The 22,787-nt window shown below is 54.0% G+C and overlaps 1 protein-coding gene and 1 pseudogene across 2 annotated transcripts; one reads left to right on the forward strand and one right to left on the reverse strand.

The window, feature by feature from the left end:
- Nucleotides 1–1,950: 1,950 nt before the first annotated feature.
- Nucleotides 1,951–6,445, reverse strand: LOC115871980 (annotated as a pseudogene).
- Nucleotides 6,446–7,752: 1,307 nt separating this feature from the next.
- On the forward strand, nucleotides 7,753–19,683 carry FADS1 (fatty acid desaturase 1). Of its 2 annotated transcripts, none has more exons than XM_004714938.2 (12): nucleotides 7,753–7,974; nucleotides 9,928–10,038; nucleotides 10,542–10,739; nucleotides 11,986–12,087; nucleotides 12,184–12,312; nucleotides 13,894–13,954; nucleotides 16,600–16,676; nucleotides 17,091–17,188; nucleotides 17,725–17,821; nucleotides 18,010–18,089; nucleotides 18,177–18,302; nucleotides 18,641–19,683. In XM_004714938.2, the coding sequence occupies exons 1-12, from the start codon at nucleotides 7,768–7,770 to the stop codon at nucleotides 18,690–18,692; spliced, it is 1,338 nt and encodes a 445-aa protein (XP_004714995.1). In that variant the 5' UTR covers nucleotides 7,753–7,767; the 3' UTR covers nucleotides 18,693–19,683. The 2 variants fall into 2 exon arrangements, with proteins under 2 accessions (XP_004714995.1, XP_045153023.1); XM_045297088.1 differs by lacking the exon at nucleotides 7,753–7,974 and adding an exon at nucleotides 9,438–9,577.
- Nucleotides 19,684–22,787: the final 3,104 nt, after the last annotated feature.

The raw sequence follows: 22,787 nt of genomic DNA on the forward strand, positions 1-22,787 counted from the left end.
TGGCCTGCCTGAGCTTGGCCCTTGCTACTGGAATTCTTCTTCCTGGACTCCCTGAAACCTTGCACAGGACCCTGGGCCTTGCTTGACCATCCTCTATAAGATCCTTGGACAAAAGAGATCAAAACCTGAATTTGCATCTGGGGTGACTCCATCGGCCTGTAAATATGATTACTGAGGTGACGTGACTCACACAGACTCGATTAGAACTTGCACTAGGGAGTGAAGCCAGTTCCTCCTTCTCCGGGCACAGAGACTTTGGTCCCAACAATGAGGGCATTCACTTGGCACTAATCCCCTAACTCATACCCCCCTGGAGAAGGCAAGTTAACTTATGAATAGAGCCCACAAGGCAAGGATCTGTCTAGCTGGCTCCCACTCAGGACTGGAAGTGGGTTTCCCACAAACTTTAGGATCATCTACGTTAAAAGATAAGGGCACGAGGAGGCAAGCTGCCTGAAGGCCTGTATGTGAACCTGAATTCCTCCAAGGTGAAACTATCAGTTCGTTCTACTCATCTGTGGATCCCACACAAGTCTCCCAACTGAAGTCTGTTTGGAAGATGTAGCCGATCTTATGAGATAAAACCCACAGTCTCTGCCCCAGATTGTAACCTAGTGAGAGAAGCACCCAAAACACATGACACTGGCATAAGAACAGGCACACACACACACACACACACACACACACACACACACACACACAAGTTCCTAGCTACATAAGCAGCCCAAATGTTGAGTTAAGCAGAAACAGAAAGTCATTTGTATTCATCCTTTTTTTGACGGATGGGAGCGATGGAAAATGCCAATGTTTATTAGCACATCATTGAGCGACCCAACTCCAATGCTCCGATTGCTTACCGACACAGTTCACAGTAGCTGAGCCCTGCATGTACTAAAGCAGCAGTTCAGAATACTATAATTTGGGTATTTTCTGTGGAAGTTGAATGTGTTCTTTATATATATATAATAATTTTATTGGGAGCTCTGATAACAATCCAAACATCCACTGTATCAAGCACATTTGTACATAGGTTGCCATCCTCATTCCCAAAACATTTTCTTTCTACTTGAGCCCTTGGCATTAGCTCCTCGTTTTTCCCTCCCTCCCCTACCTATCCACCCTTGTGACCCCTTGATAAATTATAAATTATTATTATTTTCACATCTTACACCATCCTCTGTCTCCCTTCACCCAGGTTTCTGTGGTTTGTCCCCCCACCCACCCACGGGTGTGTGTGCTTTAATACGTCAATCATTGTGTTTCTCCCTTCTCCCTTCTCCCTCACCTTCCCCCACCCTCATGGTATCACCACTCCTATTATTGTTCCTGGGGGGTGTATTTATCGTATCAAGCCCAAACCCACTGGCATTCAGTTGAAGTCCAGCTCGTGGCAGCCCTATCGGATGTAGTAGAACAGCCCAGATGGGTTTTCCAAAGGCTGCGGAAGCTTCGTCCCGAGGAGCAGCTGGTGGGTTCTGACCATGAACCTGCTGGGTGGCAGCCCAGTGCTCTGATCACTGCACCACCAGGGGTCCTTTGCGTATTTCTCATGCCGTCCGAGTAGACAAGTGCCCATATGGACAAGTGATTTGCTTGTCTGCCTCCCCACTGGGCACGAGCCAGGGATGACCCATCTTGTTCAAATTGGACTTTGTATTCCCAGCACCTCTTGAAGTTACCATGAGCATACACTTCACAAATATTGAGAGAAAAAGCAAATTATTTCAGGTATGGAAGGGTTCGCCAAGAACTTACCCTACAAGTGGTATTTAAAAAATAGTAATGACCTCCCCCATTGTAGAAGTAGCACACGCACATTGCAGATGATCTAAAAAAGCATTAAAGACGATGATCATCAACGTCACCTGACGTCACTTAATGCACACAGCTGATGCCCTACCTTCTGTCTCGGTGGTCAACAACTAGGGTCTTAAGCTCATGAGAAACCAGCTAAGCTGAGCTATTGGTCGCCCCCCATCTGCAGGAAAGAAAAAACGAGGAAAAGTCAAAGACACATGGAAACAATTTGTCCGGTGGACTAACTGGGCCACAAAGACATCAGTCTCCACACCCTGAGACCAGAAGAACTAGATGGTGCCCGGCTACCACGCCGGACTGCTTCGCAAGGGACATTAGAAGGTCCTCGAGGGAGTGGGAGAGAAAAGCTGAGACAAAGCTCCAAATCGTAAGACTAGGCTTACCAGATGGCTAGAGACTGATGAACTCTCCGAGACCGTGGCTCTGGACCAAGAGTCCTGGTGATGGAGAGGTGCAGAGTGTAGCTGCTAACCAGAAGGTCGGCAATTCAAAACCACCAGCCGCTCTGAGGAGAAAGATGGAGCTTTCTACTCCCGTCAAGAGCTCAGAAATGCACAGGGGCAGCTCTACCTTGTCCCATAGGGTCACTATGAGTAGGCCTCAACTCAGTGGCAGTGAGTGACAGCTGTGGCCTAGTCACCCTTCATGTCTGCAAGGGAACTCATCCCCTTGCCTCCTGCTTCTTTCCTCTATTTCCTTTCACCTTCCTCCTATCCCACTATCATGAGAAGTAAACCATTCTTTTTACTTCCCTCCAGTCTTTCTCTCTGGAGCCTCTATCGCCTGTCCCTACTACAAACCTCACCACCTTTGGCTATCATAAATAATACTTCAATGACTATAGTTTTATCACACACACCCCTCCAATGATGTCTTTGGGCTTTATCCCCAAACATAGAATTATTGGGAACTTTTTTTTTTTTAATAAATAAGAGCCCTGGTAGTGTACTGGTTATGCTTTGGGCGGCTAACCACAAGGTCAGCAGTTTGAAACCACTAGTCGCTCTGTGGAGAAAGACTGGGCTTTCTCCTACAATCTGAGAAACCCACAGGGGCAGTTTTACTCTGTCCTATGGGGTCGCTGGGTCAGAATCGACTCGATGGCAAGGATGGGATTTTTTTGTTTAGTTTTTCCTTTGTTTTTAAGATTCTTAGTAAAGTTTCAAAACGGTTTGTCCAGAAAGGCCAATCAACTTATACTCCCACCAACAGTCTAAGAGAACTTCTGTCCCAGCGTGTCTTTACTACCCGAACAAATGTTTGAGCTTGACGTTCTCGCTCTCCTTTTAACTTACCGAGCTTAAGCAACTTTATAGGGGAAAAAAAGAAAAAGAAAGAAAAGTAAGAGCATTAAGCTACAAAATGTTATCCCAGTAGATCCGCCTCTCTTCTTTTATACTTTCTTGAGGGAGCCTTGGTGGTGTTGTGGGTTAGGAGTTGGGCTGCTAACCACAAGGTGAGCAGTTCAAACCCAGAGGCCACTCTGAGCTAGAAAGAGAAGGCTTTCTACTCCCACAAGGGAACCTACAGGGACAGTTCTACTGTGTCCTTGAGGGTTGCATGCACCAGAATCAACTGGATGGCATTGGGTGTGAGTGTTTTGATGAGTCACCATCGACTCAATGGCAGTTTGTTTTGACTGTCGTTCACATCCTGGTCATTTTAAATCAACCTGTTTATTCCTCCTTGTGCTCACCCAGCCCCAGGAACTTGGCAACATTTTCCTTGCAGGGGTTTGAGGCTGGCGATGAGTTTTGCTACTAAATTTGCTACAAACATCTTGCACATCCCCCCTTCCCTCCCACTTCCCCAAGAGAGAAATTACAGGGACCAAGAGTCCACATATTTTATAGCTTTGTTATACACTGTCAAGTTGTTGAGAGCGTTTTTTGGTTTTTTTGAAGTGCAGTGGCCCCCATCCTAAAAGACTATACGCATGAACTCTGACCCAGGCTCCCCAGCTGGAACTTGGGAAGGCTCTCTCCGACGGTGAACACTAATGTTCTCATCTTTTTTTCCCCCTCCCCTTTTATAAAAAAAATTAGAGGAGTCATTTGTTTTCAGAGGCTTGCTTCAGCACAGTAAACGATAACTAAAAACCCTTTAAAACACTTTAAATTCTTTTTTAACCTCAAGAGAGGGACCCGAATGGAATGAATCTTAGGAAGAGCTTGCTTTCTTTGCATTGATGTCCAGATTTTGCTCTTACCTCTAGAGCTTGTAGCCCGAAGGGGAACTCCACCTCAGCAGGGATGGTCCCTGGGGGAGTCATGGTGGGAAGAACAACAGCATTCAGACTCGGGCCAGATGGAGACCCTGAGCCGAGTCCCTGAGTCCCTGCTCTGTATGTGCCCATACAATTAATTCACCACCGAAACCAGGAGACCTCGGAGTGAGAGAGGGTGCAGAGGCAAAGGCATCAGCGGGGCCCCATGACTACCCTAGAGATAAGGCTGTTGGGGAACTGACATCTTGGTATGCCCTACCCCTTGAACGTCAAAAGGCTTGACGGGAGCAAAGCACCCTAGGCACCTGTGGTTAGCACCATCCAGGAGGTAAACAGTGTAGGCTGGATTCTGACACGGAGGGTTCCCACTTGCGTGGGCCACTTCACCAGACACAGAACACAGCACCTGAGGTAAGGTTGCAATGGAAATTAAGGCCGGGGTGTGGAGCTGGCAGAGCTGTGCACTGGTCCCTTCTTTCTGCTGACATACTGACTGTTTCTCCTTCCCACCTCACTAGCGTTCCCACTGCCGCTAGTCTTTTGTGGGGATTCTGGGCCAGGTGCTGTTCCCACTTGACTTCAACCAATGTATCCAGCCATGGTGGCCTAGGTACCTTGCCCGGGCAGGGATGTCCACGTTTTTCAAACCCAAATGTCCCTGATTCTGCAGCTCCTGGGTGAGATGCTTCAGAGACACTGTGGTATTCTCTGGGCAGTCCGGCCTTCCGGTTGAGGAGGGGGATTGTGGGAGGTACCGAGGGTCAGACACTTGGGGTGGAGGTACTGGAGGGCTTTGAAGTCATTGTGGATAGCAATGCCCCACCACTATCTTCCCTGTGAGTATCTCCGAGATCTGGCTCTGGGGAATCTTGAAGGGTGTACCATTCACTGTGCTGCTTCCGTATCCCATTCCATCTGGTTGGGTAAACCATGATGGGGCAGGGCTACGGGGCAGGGGGGCAGGATATCCTCGCCGTACAGCACTGTGTTAGTCTGGGTACATTAGAGAAACAAATCCACAGGAACTATATATGAGAGAGTCTTATATAAAGGGTAAGTGCACATCAAGAAAACATCCCAACCCAGTGCTGCCCAAGCACACAAGTCCAACATTAGCCCATATGTCTGACACCAATCTACAAAGTCCTCCTCCATCTCACAAAATATGTGCAATGATGCCAACTGCAGGAGGAAAGCTGAATCAGTGAATGTGTAAGCATCTCAGTGCTGGCAGGGATCTCCACACAACTGCTCCAGCACCCAGGGCTGCATCGGGGTAGATCCATGTGGCTTCTCCTCAGGGATGTCTTGCAGGACATGAGCCTTGCCAGTTGAAACAGGGAACTGGCTAAGGCAGCTGCACCCTGTTTTGATCATCAGAAATCAAGAGACCCAAGAACTAGAAAGGCCAGGCTCACTGAGCCATTTATCTCTCCGCCCTTCAATTAACCCCACATGTGTTTATCGGCTAGGTTGGCACAATAAACTAACTACCTCAAGCACATCACCGCCATAGTTGATAATGCTACATCGGGCTAAGGAGCTGACATGTTCCCTTGGGCCCTGTGCCCACTTGGCACAGCCAACTGGGCTCTTCCCCTTCGGAACGGCACTCTGGGACTCTCCCAGCAAGTCTGCTTGAACCTAGAGAGAACAGCCCTTCTGTGCTGGGGCAGGGGTCAGCCACGACACTCCCGCTTTCTTCTCCAGGGCCGGCTCAGCTCCACTGCTGGAGGCAGCTCTTTCTCCTTTTGGGGAAAGGAAGGGCACTCCAAATGCCATCTACCTTCGGAATCTCCTCTTTCTTTGGAGGGTCTAAGTGCAACTTAGGCACCTTGTCAGATGGCTGTTGCTGCTTCTTCAGCATGCCTCTCCGTTCCAAGATCCGCCTTTTCTTGGCAAGACGCTGGTGCTTGGAATTCCTTTCTGAAGTCTTTTTAGGAGGAGGTTTCCCCAAAACCCAGGTTGAGGAGTAAGGTGGATATGAGGACAGTGGGTGCTGGGAGAACAGTTGGAGTAGAATTTACGGATGAGAGGAGAAGGAGGGCACTTACCCTGGGTGGAATCCCATGGACCAGCATCGGAGGGGTTTGGAGTATAGTCTCCTAGAGAGGGTCCGTAACAGCGGAAGTGTCTGGAGCCGGATGCGGCCAATGTTCTTATATCTTTGAAGGATTTGGATTGTATGGGCTAAGATCTTTTTCTACCAGAAATCTGGCTATTTCTCTCCTAATCCTATTTCCCTCTCTTGACTCCCTAAGGCGCTGACTGCTGACTGTAGCTCCATGCATTGGGTCAAGGGAGGTGTCCTCAGGATATCCAAATACTGCAGTGTCGAAAAGGCTGACAGTAGAGGCACGGGTCCACAAGACAGGCCAGGCACAAACCTTGCCACACCATTCACTAGCTTTGTGTCCAGATACTTCTTGGTTCAGTTTCTCCATTTGTAAAGGCTAATAGTTCTAGCTCATAGGATTGTAGGGGCTGAAATAATATTCGTGAAACCCTTAGTGAAGTGCGCAGCACACCCGTGTTTCGCGTTTATTGAAAAACAAAACAGCTCCTAAACCAGGGTGTCTTCAGCTCTTGCATGTAGGGGGCAACACCAACTCCTCCACAGTCCTGTCTGAGAGGTCTCATTCTTCTTGCCCAAGCTAAGTCTCCTAAGACTCCAAGAGGCCTCCAGGTTCACAGGTGAGGCAAGTGGTTAAGCGATCCTCTATCGGGCCAAACATTGGTGGTTTGAACCCATCCACAGGTCCCTCAAAAAAACAGGCTTGGCAATCTGTTTCCGCAAAGGCCACTGGCCTGAAAACCCTCAGCTTGGCTGAACACCAACAAGGTTCCCAGGATCGACTGGAGAGGCCTGGGCTTGGAGACCCAAGGCCTTTTGGAAATCAGACCCCAGATGATTCTTAAAAAATAAAAAGGCAAGCGGTTATAAAGTGGGTGAGGCATTTTAATGTTATTACCGAGTAAATAAATTCAGTAACAATGCCCCCCCCTTCCACAAGACCCCAGTCAAACATAATTATATGCTTCACAAGCTTAATTGCGGTTCCCAGTGGGGCTGATGCAGTCTCTCCAGGCTCCACAGGACAGTGGAACTCCGTGGCGAGTAAGCAGGCCTGTTTGGCCAACATTGAGAGCCTTCTGCGTGCAGGTCTTCCGGCTGGTGCCCGCCCCGCCCCCTCCACCAGGGTGGTCTCGGTCCTGGGGATGGTGTAGCTTGGGGACCCCGCGCACCCTTCCGGAAAGCTCTGTCCCAACCTAAGAACCCTGAGCCTCCTCTAGGCACCAGGGCCTCCCCAGGAACCGTTAGTAGGCTCGCGGGGGCCCGTCTGGGAGGGTGCACGGCGACACCCCGCCGGTGGTAAGTGGGGATGTGGAAACAAAGGGGCCTCCCAGGGGCTGGCGAGCGGGCGCATGCCTGCCCTGTGTCCTGGGCCTCTCGGAGCCCCAGGCAGCGACCGTCAGTCTGCACCACCAACTCAGGGTCCGGAGGGAAGGCGGGGACTGGTTCCCCGCGCCACGTGGCCCAGCCAATGGGAGCGTGCGCTGCAAGGTTTCGCAGTCCGCGTCTCGGGTGCTGAAAACCCGGCGCGCGGCCGGTGGGCTCCGGGTGCGCGCCCGCGGAGCGGCTCTCCCAGCACGCGAGCCCGTGCCCGGAGCGCGCCCCTGACAGCCCCTGCTGGCCTAGCGCGCCGCAGTGCCCGAGCGAGATGGCCCCGGACCCGAAGGCCGCCGAGCCCCCGGTGGTGGGGTCGGGCCAGCGCTACTTCACTTGGGACGAGGTGGCGCAGCGATCGGGGCGCGAGAAGGAGCGGTGGCTGGTGATCGATCGCAAAGTGTACAACATCAGCGAGTTCGTCCGCCGGCACCCGGGGGGCTCCCGGGTCATCAGCCACTACGCGGGGCAGGATGCCACGGTGAGCGCGCCAGGGATGGTGCCCGAGACGCGACGTTTGGCGCCGGGGTGGGGGGTGAGGCAGCCCCGGGGGACGCGTTGCCCCTGGGTTCTGAGCGTGTTGCAGACGGCCGGGATGCCAGGGCTGGAGACCGGCTCGGCCGACCGGCGCGCGGGGGGCTGGCGCAGGCGGCCTGCTCCGGGTGAGCCCAAACAAAGGGCGGTCCTGCCCGGGCGCGCATTCCGCCGGAGGCTGGGAGCCTGCGGTCTCAGGGAGGAGGGCGAGGGTGCTGGGCGCCGGGGAAGGAGAGGGCAATGGCCGAGGGAGTCTGGCTTCCGCTCGGGAAGCGCGCGGGCCTCCACTCTGGGACCGGAGCGGGCGGAGAACAGGAGAGGAGATCCATCCCTCCTAGGGTTGGGGTAAAAAGAGGAAGGGACAACACCCGGGAGAAAGGACCGGCGGCTGCAGGCCCAAAGAACGGCGTGCAAGGGGCCGGAGATTCGTCGCCAGACAACGACTCTTGGGGGCGTCCTCAACTCCTGCCCGGGGGGTTACCGAGCCGCGGGCCGGCGGGGTTTCCAGCCACTCACCGCAGTGCACAGTTGTTCGAGCCCCGGGGCAGTAGGCCCTGAAGGAGGATCGCGTCCCCCCTCTCTTGGACCCCCCTCGGCGGAGTCTGCGCACGCCCAGTCCGGGTCCAACGGCTTCTCCTAAGATTGGCACCCTCGGAGCTAAGCCTACGCCTGCCTCCCTGATGGGGTAGTACCAGGAGTCACCCTAAGGGCCCTGAAAGTTGGGGCCTTCGTTTCGCCGCATTCCCCCACTTCAGCCATTCCCCTTTCCGGGCAGCCCCTTCCCATTCTGCTCCCAGCCATGTGACTCTTCCACTGTCCCCATCTGCCACACTAGCGATGCAGGAGATCTCTGGCTCCAGGGTTCTGCCACCGAGGCGCTTAGATGCTGTAGGCAAGGACCCATCCCGCCCCTAGGACATCGCCTGCCGGACACGAGTGGCCCGAGCGAGCCCTAGTGACCCCGAGTAACCTCCTGGGAGCCAGATGGTGGGGGACGCACGGCGCAGGCGCCGGACTTCCCGCGTTGTGATTTGGGGTCCGGAATGGCCACTGCGTGACGCCGATTGGTCCGGATGTGTGGTGCCACCGGCCGCCAGCTCCGCCCAGCGCCCGCCCCGCACGCCGCTTCTCTGATAGGACCTCAGGACACTGAAGACCACCTCCCTCCACCCCCCTCCCACACACACCTCCCATAACCAAAATCAGCCTTGGAAACCCACGGGGGCAATTCCCAATCAACTCGATGGCTGTGAGAGAGTTGAGGGCAGGGGTGATCCAGAGAACGGGAGGTGGGGGATGGGGGATGGGAGGGGGGAAAGCTACAGGCCTCCACCTGTAGGGGGCGGGGGATGGGTAAATCGAGACTCCTTCCCGTTTTCTGGAGAACAATAAATTGCACTGAGAGGGAAGGGGCTTGGTTTAAAAGCCCCCCAGGGAGGGCAAATCTCATCGCACCACCCAACCCTTCTGGTTCTCTTCTACGCGGAGACTGAACGCGCTGTTTATTACTGACTCATGGGGACCCTGGAGGAGAGGGCAGAACCGCCCCTGTGAGTTTCTGAGGCGGTAACTTTCTGGGAGTAGAAAACCTCGTCTTTCTCCCACGGAGCTGACTGGTCGTTTCGGTTAGCAGCCCAACTCTACCACCAATTGGAGGCAAAAGCTGTCTCTAGGCACACCCAGGGGACCAGCTAGCCGCAGCACATCTTGAGTTGTGGGTGCCTGGGAAAGGGCAGGTGCCTGGAGGGAGGGGACCTCTGTTTTACCTGTAGCACAGCATCCTGACAGGCAAGTGGGTGGGGTACTGGGGGAGGAGGATGGCCTCTGGTGTGAGCCTTCAGGAGTCCCAGGGGGGAGGGGGCTGTTACTTCCTCATCTCTCCACTCCCTCCCCCTTTCAGGACCCCTTCACAGCCTTCCACATCGACAAGGCCCTTGTGAGAAAGTATATGAACTCGCTGCTGATTGGAGAGCTGTCCCCGGAGCAGCCCAGCTTTGAGCCCACTAAAAATGTGAGATCCTGTTCCCCCTTTGAAGACCCTATGGTGGTTGTGGGACAGGGAAGAGAAGGATGATCTACATGGGGTCCCTGGGAGTCTTGAACCCCTGCTTTTCCTTCATGGTCATGGGACACAGGCCCAAGGGAGCAGGGCTTTGGAACTCTGGTCTTCCCAAGGCCACCCTCATCCCCCATGGAGCACATATTCTGTGCCAGGCAGAGCCTCAAGAAACCCTCACAGCTCACCCCGATGAGGCGCCTGAGGCTCAGGTCAAGTGACTTGGCCACAGGTCCCATCAGAAGTGGCAGAGTAAGGCCTATAATTAGGTCAGCTTGACTCCATAGATCACGGGTTCTTGGGCACGATCCCCCATCGCCTCCTGACATCCTGGTGCAATATTTTGGTGTCTTTACTAGCGCTGTGGACTTCCCTAGAGATTTGTAGGGTTGGGCGGCCCTTGAGCCCTCTGCCTACAGCTGGGACCAACAATGAATTGCTCCCTTCCGCCTTTACAGAAAGAACTGGTGGATGAGTTCCGGGAGCTCCGGGCCTCGGTGGAGCAAATGGGGCTCATGAAGCCTAACCTTGGTTTCTTCCTGCTGTACCTGCTGCACATCCTGCTGATGGATGTCATGGCCTGGCTCGTCCTGTGGTCCTTTGGGATGTCCTTGGTACCCTTCCTCCTCAGTGCAGTGCTGCTCAGCGCAGTGCAGGTGAGAGTCCCTGACTTGTCATGTGCAACGCCAAGCTTAGCACCCCTGGGGGCATGCCCTCTGTACCCCTCAGAAGGCCAGGGTGCCGTGCCCTCTGGACTGAGAAGTGCTGAAGGTTGGCTGGAGGGCAGGTACCGCAAGAGAATGTGCCTTGTGTTGTCTGCAGCTGTTCGAGGCGCATGAACCACATGCACATCTCGGTTTCTTGCACTGCCCCTCCGGCCACTCTTTGCAAGGTCGCTGTCTCCTCTGTAGCCTTGTGTTCAGGTTCTACCGCAGCCTGTGTGCCAGGTGGTGTAGTGGTTACATATTAGGCTGTGATCTGCAAGGTCAGCGGTTTGAAACCACCAGCCTCTGTGTGGGAGAAACATGAGGATTCTATTTCTATAGAGTCATAGTCTCAGAAAACCCAATGGGGTAGTTAGTGCTACCCTGTCCTAAAGGGTCACCATGAGTCAGAATTGTCTGGGACCAATTAGGAGAATTGTGAAGTGTGCCAGGAACCCAGATTGTGGGTTCTTAGAAAAGCTTTGCTTCCTCCCTACTATCAACATTGCCCAGCAGACTGAGAATAGACTCACTCCCTGCCATAGAGTCAGTGCTAACTCACAGTGGCCCCTTAGGACAGGGTAGAACTTCCCCTCTGGGTTTCCAAGACTATAACTTTATAGGAGTAGAAAGTCTTGTTTTTCTCCTGTGGAGCTGCTGGTGGTTTCGAACTGCTAACCTTGAGGTTAGCAACTCAACTCATAGCCACTACGCCAAAAATGGTTGGGCCCTAATCCTACGCTGGCTGAAGCCATTTGCCTAGCCTTTTGTGCTTCTGTGTTTGTCACTCTCTGTTCGTTTATTTTTATTATTACTAATCATTTTATTGGGAGCTCTTACAGATATATAACAGTCCATAACTCAATTAGGTCAAGCATAATTGTACAATTGCTACCACCATCAGTTTCAAAACATTTTCTTTTTTTTTTTTGGACTCTTTGATATCAGCTCCCCTTTCTGTCCTCTTGTACATTCTGAATGTTCAGTTCACCGCAGGCTGTGGTGTTTGAGAAATGGGAAAAGCATAGTACCTAGCCCCAACTCCTCAATGAGTTGGTAGCAAAGTCATAATTAGGACCCAGGTTTCCTGAGTGCTTCCCGTAATGGTGGGAGTAGGGCATCACAGGCTGGGAGGAGGTCAGTGGGCGGGGCACTGGGCTGGTGGACTGTTCTCAGCTCCGCTCTCTCTCCCTTCTAGGCCCAGGCTGGCTGGCTGCAGCATGACTTTGGCCATCTCTCTGTCTTCAGCACCTCAAAATGGAACCACCTGATCCACCATTTCGTGATTGGCCACCTGAAGGTCAATGGCAGGAGGAGGGGCTCTCTGAAACCCCACTGGAGGGATGGCTGCTTCAGGGAAGGGGGATCCCGGTTCTCATACCCTGCTTTGCTGTAGGGAGCCCCTGCCAGCTGGTGGAACCACATGCACTTTCAGCACCACGCCAAGCCCAACTGCTTCCGCAAAGACCCAGACCTCAACATGCACCCCTTCTTCTTCACCCTGGGGAAGATCCTCTCCGTGGAGGTGAGTGGAGGCCTGGGCGGTAAGGGTGTGGGGAAGCCAGGCAGCTCTACCCTCTTCGCCAGAGATGTTTTGCATTACTGCCAGTGTGGATGAGACCAGCTGGGGTCTGTGCTGTTTAAAACTCCTGGGAGGCAGTAAGCACTCTCCCGTATTCCATAGTCCAGTAAGATCAGCAAGTCGTTATTGAATAATAGAACCACCTGATGCCAAGGGTCCTTGGCCTGGCATCGGTGGCTGTGTCAGAGGAGCTATGCCGATGAATGGCTTGGCCACTGCAGCAGGCTTGTGGTAGCATTTCCGCCATCGCGGTTGAGGGTTAGGAAAAAGGTGGGGACGCTGTAGGGAAGAGAAGAGGCTACACGCCGGCCCTTCTTGCCCCCTGGGTACAAGGGTTTCCAGGATGTGCCTCTCTGCAGACACCAGAAACAGAGACTGGGTCCCAGACGACGGCTGTGACTGGATGGCACGCGTGTGCCCTGCATGTGTTTGTTTGTGCATGTGGGTGCCAGCTGTGACTGTATCCACGGCTGAGGCTAGAAGGCATGCCTGCCAGCCAAAGCCCAGTTGGGCTTCCTGGGGCTTGGCTCAGTCCTTCCCAGCACAACTTAGCCACTGGGCACGCTGCCGGTGCTGACCTGGGGCATCCATGGTTTTGTGTCTGCGGAAGGTCCTTGTCTTTAATCTTCCACTGGTTTTAGGAGGTTCTGACCCTGGGTCCCAAGGGTGCACTCTACTCTGTTCTTCTTTCTTTGTGGTAGGAAGCCCCTCTGCTTCTCTGCTCACTTGTTTGGTGTTTGTATCTCAAAAGAGATTCATTCAATATACAACTGAATTCGGAGATTAGATTAGAAATTAGGATTTTCACCCAATGCCCCCGAACTCATAGCAACCTTCGATAGGATGTCCAAGGTTGTACATCTTTAGGGGGTAGCCAGCCTCATCATTTTCCTGCAGAGCCATGGGTGGGTTTGAACCACCGACCTTGCCGTTGGCAGCCCTGATGCTTACCCGACTGTACTACCAGGACTACCTTTTGAGGATGTACAGCATACAGGACAATTATATCAGACCCCCACCAAATGAGGGCTAATCACAAAACACTGGGAATCCTGGTCTAGGCAAGTTGACATACACTTTTTAGTGGACACCATTCAGTCCCCTAACGGAAGGGAAAAGGGAGGTAGGGCTTGGACATCTCATGAGAGGCTTCTCTGGAGGAACGTAAGGAACCTGGAGACTGTTGCCTTCCCTCATGCTGGCCTGAGCCATCGCTGATGCACGGTCAGATGCCCTCACACAGGCCATACCCAGGGCTGTGTGGCCCACATGCTGGAAGGGAGGCTGGGGTCTGCTAATAGTGCCTGCAAGCCGACAGCAGGAGAAGGCCAAGGCCACGGAGGTGGGGTGTGGGGTGGGGAGGTAGATATGGAGGAAGTGGGGGTGGTGGTTGAAGAGGTAGATGGGGATGGATGGAGGTGGTGATAGAGGAGGAGATGGTGGTGGCTGAAGTAGTGATGGTGGGTGTGGAGGAGGTGGTAGCGGTAAGGTGATGATTGGTGCTTTGTTTGCTTTTCTTTGCAGCTTGGGAAACAGAAGAAAAAGTACATGCCGTACAACCACCAACACAAATACTTCTGCCTGAGTGAGTGTCCTCTGGTACAAAGGAACTGCCCTGGGCTGGGGGCAGGAGTTAATGAAGGGCTCTGAGAGGAATCCTGTATTTAAGTAAGGGGACTGGAGGAAGTAGCCCACCTGCACCCCAGGTAACTCCCTACCTCACACCTGAACAAAGTCACCGGTTGGGCTAATGTCTGGCTCAAGGTCTGTGTTCAGCAGAAACTAGTTCCTATAATCCCACAGAGATGCTGAGGGATCCGGTGGGGCCTTCCTGATTAAACCTTCTGTCTGTGCAAAGGGCCCTGGGCAAAGGTGAAGCCCTGTCCAACCCCCAGAGCAGCAAAGGAACAGACAGCTGTGGGAGGGTTGAAGCCATGTCCATTCTGACTCCCGGTTTCTGAGAGTGTCGATCTTTAAGAGAACAGACTGCCTCTTCGGGGAAGCAGCGGGTGGGTTTGAACCACAGACCTTGCTGTTAGTAGTCCAACACCTAACCCACAGTGCCACCAGGAGGTGGTAGTGGTGGAGGAGGAGGTGGGCTCTCCTCACAAGGGGCTTGGACCCTACCCCAAACAAGGAAACACTCCCCTTAAGTCAATCCTGATCCTTGGCGACCCTGAAGGACAGAGTAGAACTGCTCCTGAGGGCTTCTGGGAGTGGACAGCCTCAGCTCTCTCCCTTCCTTGAGGGGTTGAAGCCACAACTGGCAGTGCTTAGGCCACTGTGCCACCAGGGCTCCTTGGATCCGACCAGGGAACAGAACAGCAGGTGAGGAGTCGTCCGAAGAGCTTTCTGAAAACGCGGTGCTCCCTGCATTTAAAGCTTGTTCCCTAATGCCGAAACCTGAGTCACAAACCCCTTTAACAGTGGTTCTCAACCTGTGGGTCTCGACCCTTTCACAGGGGTCACCTGATTCATAGCAGTAGCAAAATTACAGTGATGAAGTCACAATGAAAATAATTTTATGGTTGTGGGGTCACAACATGAGGAACCATATGAAAGGGTCACGGCATTAGGAAGGTTGAAAACCACTGCCTGTAGCATTAAATTAAAATGACGCAGTGGGGGGGTGGGGGGCCAGCCCCCACCCGCTGCTTCTAATACTACCCACAGGTTCGGTAATACTACTTCTGGGTTCAGTAATGCACAATTGTACGGTTGATACATATAAGCGTTATATTAAAGTCATCGAGAGCATGAGAGATAATACAATAATACAGTCAGACATATTACATGGTAGCATTGCTCATCTCCGCCCCGCTTGGTGGTCCTCGTGGGGGGAACCCGGCTGCCAGAGCAGGAGCCGCCTCCCTCGCGGGAGCAGCCCTCTCGTCCACAGCCCTCATGGGAGCAGCCCTCTCGTCCACAGCCCTCATGGGAGCAGCCCTCTCATCCACTGCCCTCATGGGAGCAGCCCTCTCGTCCACCGCCCTCCCGAGACCCAGCGAGCCTCCTTCTTTATTGCTAACCCCGCATCATATTACTTTAGGGGGATACATCACAGCATTATGTGTCACAGAGAAGGGCAGTACAATTCATCCTTGAACAGGTTTGATCATTCTGGTGTCTCATACAATAAAGCAGGCAATTACTATCCTGGGAGGCATGCAAGCCCCCTGATAGCAGATAACAACCTACGTCATAGAGAGGGGTTGTAAAACAGGCAATACAAGCAATAGGAGGGGGATGACCTAGGGGTGAACGTGCAATAGTAAGAGGAGGGAATAGGGGGGCATGTGTGGCAAGATGGTAGCCTAAGCTTAGTCATCCTAGAGTGGTCCTGGGCTTGCCTTTGGGTACTGCTTCAAGGGAACAATAACAGAAAGGACTGGGCCCTACTTAGGGTGGGTCAGTCTGGCTGCTCTAGATGGCTCATGTTAAGGAGAATAACTTCTGACCTACTTTCGCTGACCGCCTAGTGTACAGTCATATTCAAGCAGCTAAGTCTGGTACATATTATTGGGAGACAGCTTAAGAGGAATCCTTCTGTTCCCCACAACTGCACTTTAACAACTAGGGCCCCTTGCAAAGGAAGGAGAGGAGGGAGTCCACTGGTCCCACTTTGGTTGGTGAATGTAGCCGAACGGCCCAGTGGAGGGATGGGGTGGTGGTGGTGGGTGAAACAGAGCCTTGGGAAGAGCAAGTTGGGGTAGGATGGGTAGCATCCAGTTCTGTCCTTGTGGGGTCTTCCCAAAGAAGTCCCTCCACTCCTGCCCTCCAGGGCTGCCAGGTGAGGTGGGGCAAGCCCACCCCTAAGTCCCAAGAAGTGGGCTGTGGGCCTGCGAGCAGTCTGCCCTCCACTCCACTTTGCTGCCACCCTGTGGATGCAGCAGCCCAGAACCCTCGGCAGGCTGGACCACAGGCGACTGTGACAAGGAGTCGGCCAGGGTCAGGGCTGTGTTGAGGTACCTCTAAAGGTCTGGGTGGGGGCAGGTTCTGTGCGCCAAGGGCCTCTTCCACGCCCTCACCGTGCTGCATTCGGCTGTGGCCTCACAGAGTCCCACCCTGCTGCCAAGTGAGGGGTTGACCCTCTGCTCCAGCTGGCTGGCCTAGCCCCACCTTCAGTGCCTGTTCCCATAGGCAGAGGCAGGCTGGGGCAGGCAGGGGGGGAGTGGGGGCCGGCCCTGCCCTCAGACCGCTCACACTCCTGGATCCCTTGTTTCTCCTCAGTTGGGCCCCCGGCCTTGGTGATATTCTACTTCCAGTGGTACATTTTCTATTTTGCTGTCCAGCGGAAGAAATGGGTGGTGAGTATCCACATCACGAGAGGCCCTCTGGCTTTCAGCTCCAAGGGAGGTGAGAGGGCACTATCCAGGGCCTGGGGCTGACTTAACCACAGAGAGCCAACACCAATAGCTTAGGACTCACAGCGCCGGTCATGACTTGGGCCCAGCAGGCAAGCTGACTGGCCGTCTGGGTTTCCCTCCCTCAGTGTCCTCCTGAGGGACCTCCCAGTGCTAGAGGGTCAGAGAGGAGCTGGGTGCAGGGAGACTCCCCAGGCCTGGGCATCTCTGAAAGCCACAAGCAAGGAGGGAGGGGCTGGTGACCCTGGGGCTGAGGAGAGGGCCACAGTGGCACCCCAACTGTGAGAAGATGAGGATGGCCAAGGGTTCGGGTGCGGGAGGGTGGTGGTGACCATGTCTGTTTCCTCCATCCCACAGGATCTGGTCTGGATGCTCAGCTTCTATGCCCGTATGGCCCTCGCCTATGTGCCGCTGGTGGGACTGAAGGGCTTCCTGGGCCTCTTTCTCCTGGTCAGGTAGGATTTGCTAGGGAATGGGGACAAGCCAGTCCAGTGGAAGGAGACAGGTGGGTCTGGGGTGGGGTGGGGCGGGGCAGGGTAGGGCAGGGCAGGAGCAACAGAGAAGGCTCAGGTGTTGGCCAAGGCAGGCAATAGACCAGAACAGTTATGTGAGGCGAGTCCTGTGGGGTGCCAGTAGAAAATCTATGCCCTGGGCACTCCGATCCTGACTCAGCTGCCTTCAGCCCTCTCAGCTGGCTCACGCCGGTTCTTACAGGCGAGCTGAGCTGGCCTTCCGCACAGCTGGCTCAGCAGAGAAGGTATGACAGCCAGGTGGGCCCTGGCTGAGCACTTCCCAGGCCCTCTGGAGCAGCAGCTGTCTGGGCCCTCAGCCGGACACTCCTGAGGCTTCAGTAACGAGCTGCCCAGGCAAGAGCGCCCAGGAGTCCCCACAGAGAGCACAGGTGTTCACACAATGTCCAAATCGCATTGGGTCCCTGTGGACAGTAACGGTTGCGCGCCTACACCGTTTCTGTCTGTGCCGTGTCCACCAGGTTTCTGGAGAGCCACTGGTTTGTGTGGGTGACGCAGATGAACCACATCCCCATGCACATTGAGTACGACCAGAACAAGGACTGGTTATCCACCCAGGTAAGGCAGAGGGTGGCTACAGGCTGGAAGTAACAAGCGCCATGTCCACACACAGTGTGGCTCCATTGGCTTGTAGCTGCTGTCCTACGGTCGCACGAGGGGACCGAGGGGCAGGGACAGCCCTCTGTGCCCCGGCTGCCCTGCCCCTGATAACCAGAGACAGGTGCTTACTGGGCCTCCTCCTTCAGCTGCAGGCAACATGCAACGTCCACAAGTCCTTCTTCAACGACTGGTTCAGCGGGCACCTCAACTTCCAGATTGAGCACCAGTGAGTGGGGGTGCGGGCGGGGGCGGGGGGGGGGCGGCGCATGGGTAAGGAGGGCCAGAACCACCGAGTCTCCTGTTCTTCCTGCAGCCTTTTCCCCACCATGCCACGACACAATTACCACAAAGTGGCGCCCCTAGTGCGGTCGCTGTGCACCAAGCATGGCATCAAGTACCAGTCCAAGCCCCTGCTCTCGGCCTTCGCTGACATTGTGTAGTGAGTACCGTTGGCGGGGGATGGGGGTGGCGGGACGGATGGTGTGTGTGTGTGCTGTGACACCACAGGCAGGCATCCCCGACCTCAGGAAGGGAGGTCACTGTGGCCCAGGTGTGCGCTCAGCTGGACTTGTGGCCGAGTCAGGCCAATGCTTCCAGTGAAGCCCTGCTTGGCGCTGCCCGGCCTGGCCTTCTTCCCAGAGTGAGGAGGAGCAAGCCACCCTTTGGCAGGTGGGGTGGGGGCGGGGCTTGATAACAGCCTCTGCACTCCTCCAAGAACCCACACCACTGACTGACAGGCCGGCCCCTGATCGCCTGACGGGAATCTTGCCTCCACAGCTCACTGAAGGAGTCGGGGCAGCTCTGGCTAGATGCCTACCTACACCAGTAATGGCCCCGCCACGCCTGGAAGAGGAGACTTTGGCACTAAACCTGAGGAGAGCTCGAGGGACAATGCCACTACCATCCTCATTGTGGGGAGGGAGGGGGGAGTAGAGGCTCTGCCCATACCCTCCCCTTATCTTCCAGGCACAGGTTTAAGATCCAAAGAAGGAGAGGGGGGCATCTGAACACCCCAACCCCCTCACCCCACCCCCAAGTGAAGTGGCTGATAGCGGGACGATGAGAGTGTTTCCCTTGTTCCAGTTTGGCAGGTGGTTAGTGAACAACCAAGAGGGAGCCAGGGGACAGCCTACTGAACCCAGAGGCGCCAGGGAGGGACTTAGCTCTGCAACCCCACCATAAAGGGCAGGCTCATCTCGCTGGCCCGCCCCACAGTGCCCACAAATCCCCAGCTTGGCAAGCTGAGGGGCACAGCAGCCAAACCTCCTGAACCTGGTTTGAAAAGACGTGTGAGCATCGAGAGTGCCAGGCCTAGGGCTCCGCTTCTTGCCCAAGCTGGGTGGAGCCTAAGTCCATAGAGCGCGTGCCTTGGGCTCCTGAGAAAATGCCATTCCAGTTCCCACCCCTCGGCCCTGTTGAACCAGGCTCTGAGGATCATGGAACCATGGATGTTTGGCCTTGGCTCTCTCCAGGGTACAGTGGGTACTCTTGACCCTTACTCCTGCCAAAACAGCTGGAAGAAAAATCCCTCAAGCATAACTCAAAGTACTGAGCCAGGATCTGAACACCCCCGGGGCTGGGAGTCTGATCCTTGCACCACAAGCCAGCAAGCACCTGAGGAAACATGCCCTTCTGTTCTCTAGAAACCATAGCAGCCAGTGAGCACAGGTGAGCGAGTAGAGATGCTAACGTCCCAGGTGCGAAGACGGATCCAAGTGGCAGTCCTAAACGCTGCAAGCCAATGGTTCTAAACCTTCCTAATGCCGCGACCCTTACGTACAGTTTCTCATGTTGTGGTGACCCCCCCCAACCATAAAATTATTTTCGTTACTACTTCATAACTGTAATTTTGCCACTGTTATGAATCAGGTGACCCCTGTGAAAGGGTTGTTCAATCCCCAAAGGGGTCACAACCCATAGGTTGAGAACTGCTGCTGTAAGCAAGACAGCTCAGACCTAAAGGTTAGTGTGTGGTTTGGACCTGGAAGCAGGAAGGCTGTTTGTGACCCAAAGGAAGCATTTATGACCACCATTGCTAGAATCAGGCGTCTGTCTCACTGTCCGTCCGGCTTGTTTCATTCTGCTGGGGACCAGGCGGGAAGTTAGTGTAATCATTCTTGAGTGAACACCGGTCTGTGGCCGGAGTCTCCCTCTCCCTACTGCCAGGCCTTTAGCACCAGCCGGCTCCACCCCTAGGCCTTAGACTCCAAGTGATGGAGTCCTTCCTTTGCCTGTCCAACAGCATCACTGTGACTCATGGGCCCTCAGACCCTGGGAAAGCACTTCAAATGGGAAGTGAGAAGCAAAGCCAGCGAGTCGGAATTGGCTCAATGGCAGTGGGGTTTGGGCTTTTAGAAACATTCACATTACATGACGGGAGGTGGGGCCGACAGACAATCAGAAAAGGGGAGAGCCCTTTGGGGGAGGGTCAGAGGCACCCTGGGGACAAGCAGGATTATGGACTTATCCTTTCCTGGGTCTCCTCGTCCTAGAATCAGGTGGGGACCTGACCCTTCCCACCCCTGGTTAACTGCCACTTGAGACATGGGTCTGGCTACCAGCAGCCGCCATCTGAGGACACCCCAGCGAAGGTGTCCTGAGCCGGGACAGTCCTGAGTCCTTCAACCACCGTGGCCTTCTCCCAGCCTCTGCCAGTGCTCCCTTAGGGCACCCCACCCAGGGACACCCCAGTGACAGAAAACCCCGGAAGCTACTGTACTAACATGGCCCAGCTCTTTGCAATCCCTGGCTAATGAGAAAGTAACCAGGAAAGGGGGTCTCCAGCCACAGGGCAGAACCTCTGAGCCCCCTTTTCCGCCCCCTTCTCTTTACCTGTGACACCCGCCCCAGGCCCCAACCTGGACAGAGGCATTTTGATTCAGTCTGTCTTCAGTATCCTTTTTGTGTATGCCTTATTTGTTAACACATTCGGAAGAAGCGTAGCTGACAAATAAAGCTGATTTTTACCAGATAAAAGCGATGCCTGTTTGTCCACCTCTGCCTGTGTACAGTGTTCCCCAGAGCCCCCTGCCACTGCTCACTTCCATGGGACTTGGTTTGTTCTGAGCAGTCTCTGCAAGAGGAGAGTTTTCCTAACTCCCATAAGCCCCTGGTTTCAAAGATAGACAGTCAAGGCCCTCTGGAAAACCTTTAGGCAAGGGGTGCGGGGAGGGGAGGGTGGGAGCCCTTCCTGTGCATCCTACCCACAGGAGACTGCTGGGGCCGCACTTCCAGGTGTCCTTGACACTGCCCTTGTTTGCAATCTTGAATCTTCCTCGTTTGCCCTACTCTCCACTAGGGTCCTATTTGGCTACTAGATCTCCCACTACAGGCACAGTGCTTGTGCTGGGCTGCAAAGCGATGCCTTTGTAAACTTCCAAGAAGAACTCTCTTTGAACAAGACCAGCGCAGCTCACGTACGGGCTGAATTCCAAAGCATGGCAACCCTACCAAGATCGCTGGCTGCCATCGAGTCCATTTTCAACTTGTAGCAACCCTGTGACAGGGCAGTGCCTACAGGATTTCCTAGGCAACCACTGGGTGGATTCAAGCCTAGAAGAGTGCTTAACCACTGGGGTCCGTGTCAATATTCAACAAGGACTCCCTGCCTCGAGTCGATTCCAACTCATAGCCAAGGGTATAGGACAGGAAAGATGCTCCACAGGGTTTTGAGATGAACCTTCACACAAACAGGTTGTTTCCATCTTCCTCCCACGGAGCGGCTAATTTCTACCCACGACCAACTTTCTGATTAGCAGGCCGAGTGCTTAACCAGAGCATCACCAGGGCCCCCGTACATGTCACTAGTAAAAGCTCTAAATGAAAATTGCATAGGCCGAATTCATTTTCCCTGCAAGGTGCCCGCGGAGACAGTTAAACAGCTGAGGACACAAACCATACTACATACTTGGCCTCCCACAGGGTTCAAGCCCTGACCAGAGCTATTGAACTGAGCAAAACTATCTGAAGTCTCACCACGCTGCCTCAGACCACTACTGCCGGCTCAATCAAATCACTCAAATTAGAAAACCTAAGTTAATGTGGCGGGGCTCAAACCAGGGCTTCCAACTGATGCTTCCTGGTTCAGTCAAGGCCAATTGAGCAACATTGGGCCACCCTGCGAGAAGCATCCCCTCCTGCCTAAAGAATAAGGGCAGGATGTGTATTATATACCGGCTAAACGTCCTGGTTGGCAGGTAGGTAGGCAGAAACATGCCCAGCTAAAGGTGGCCAATCAAGCAGTTTTAAATGTCACTCTCCAGTCCTGGCACTAACCCAACCTCTCATGAGACTCCGGAACCAGCTCACTACACCAGTTGAGTCTTCTGTCCCAGACTCTCAACCCACCATTCTTCCACCCCGGTTACTGTTCTGATACTTTACAAATTAGGGCCCACGCCAATTTCCTGGAGTCAGCTGTGCCTGAACCAGTGAAGCCCTATTTTAAACTGGGGAAGTCAGTTTCACTCACCAACTACTGGTGACAGAGCCGTGAACAGGGTGCTGGCCTCGGAAAGGTCCATTTCTCTGTAGCAACGTCTAAGCTGTTCGTGGCGGCAAGCCTTCCATTTCTGAGACTGTATTTCATCCCTGCTTCAAGAAGCTCCATAGATGTCACTTGAAAAATGGGTTGTCCCATTCAGTGACTTGAACATGTTATCAGGAGGGACCGCTCTCAAAGTAGGGCACGATGCTGGTAGAGGGGGAGCTAATGAGGGAGACCCTCAAGGAGGGATACTTGGCTGCAACCCTGGGCTCAAAGTACAATTGCGATGATGGCAGTGTTTCAATCCATTGTGCTTAAGGTTGCTGGGCTAGAACCAAACCATGGGGCTTTTCCAAATCACTTCCTTCATCTTACAGATACTGGAAATTTTTATTAAAACCCCACCCTCAAAGTCCAGATATAACAGGTCTCCTCCAA

The sequence above is a fragment of the Echinops telfairi genome, unplaced genomic scaffold (assembly GCF_000313985.2).
Source record: "Echinops telfairi isolate 266 unplaced genomic scaffold, ASM31398v2 ScPeMD7_7416;HRSCAF=8454, whole genome shotgun sequence".
NCBI classification, from domain to species: domain Eukaryota; kingdom Metazoa; phylum Chordata; class Mammalia; order Afrosoricida; family Tenrecidae; genus Echinops; species Echinops telfairi.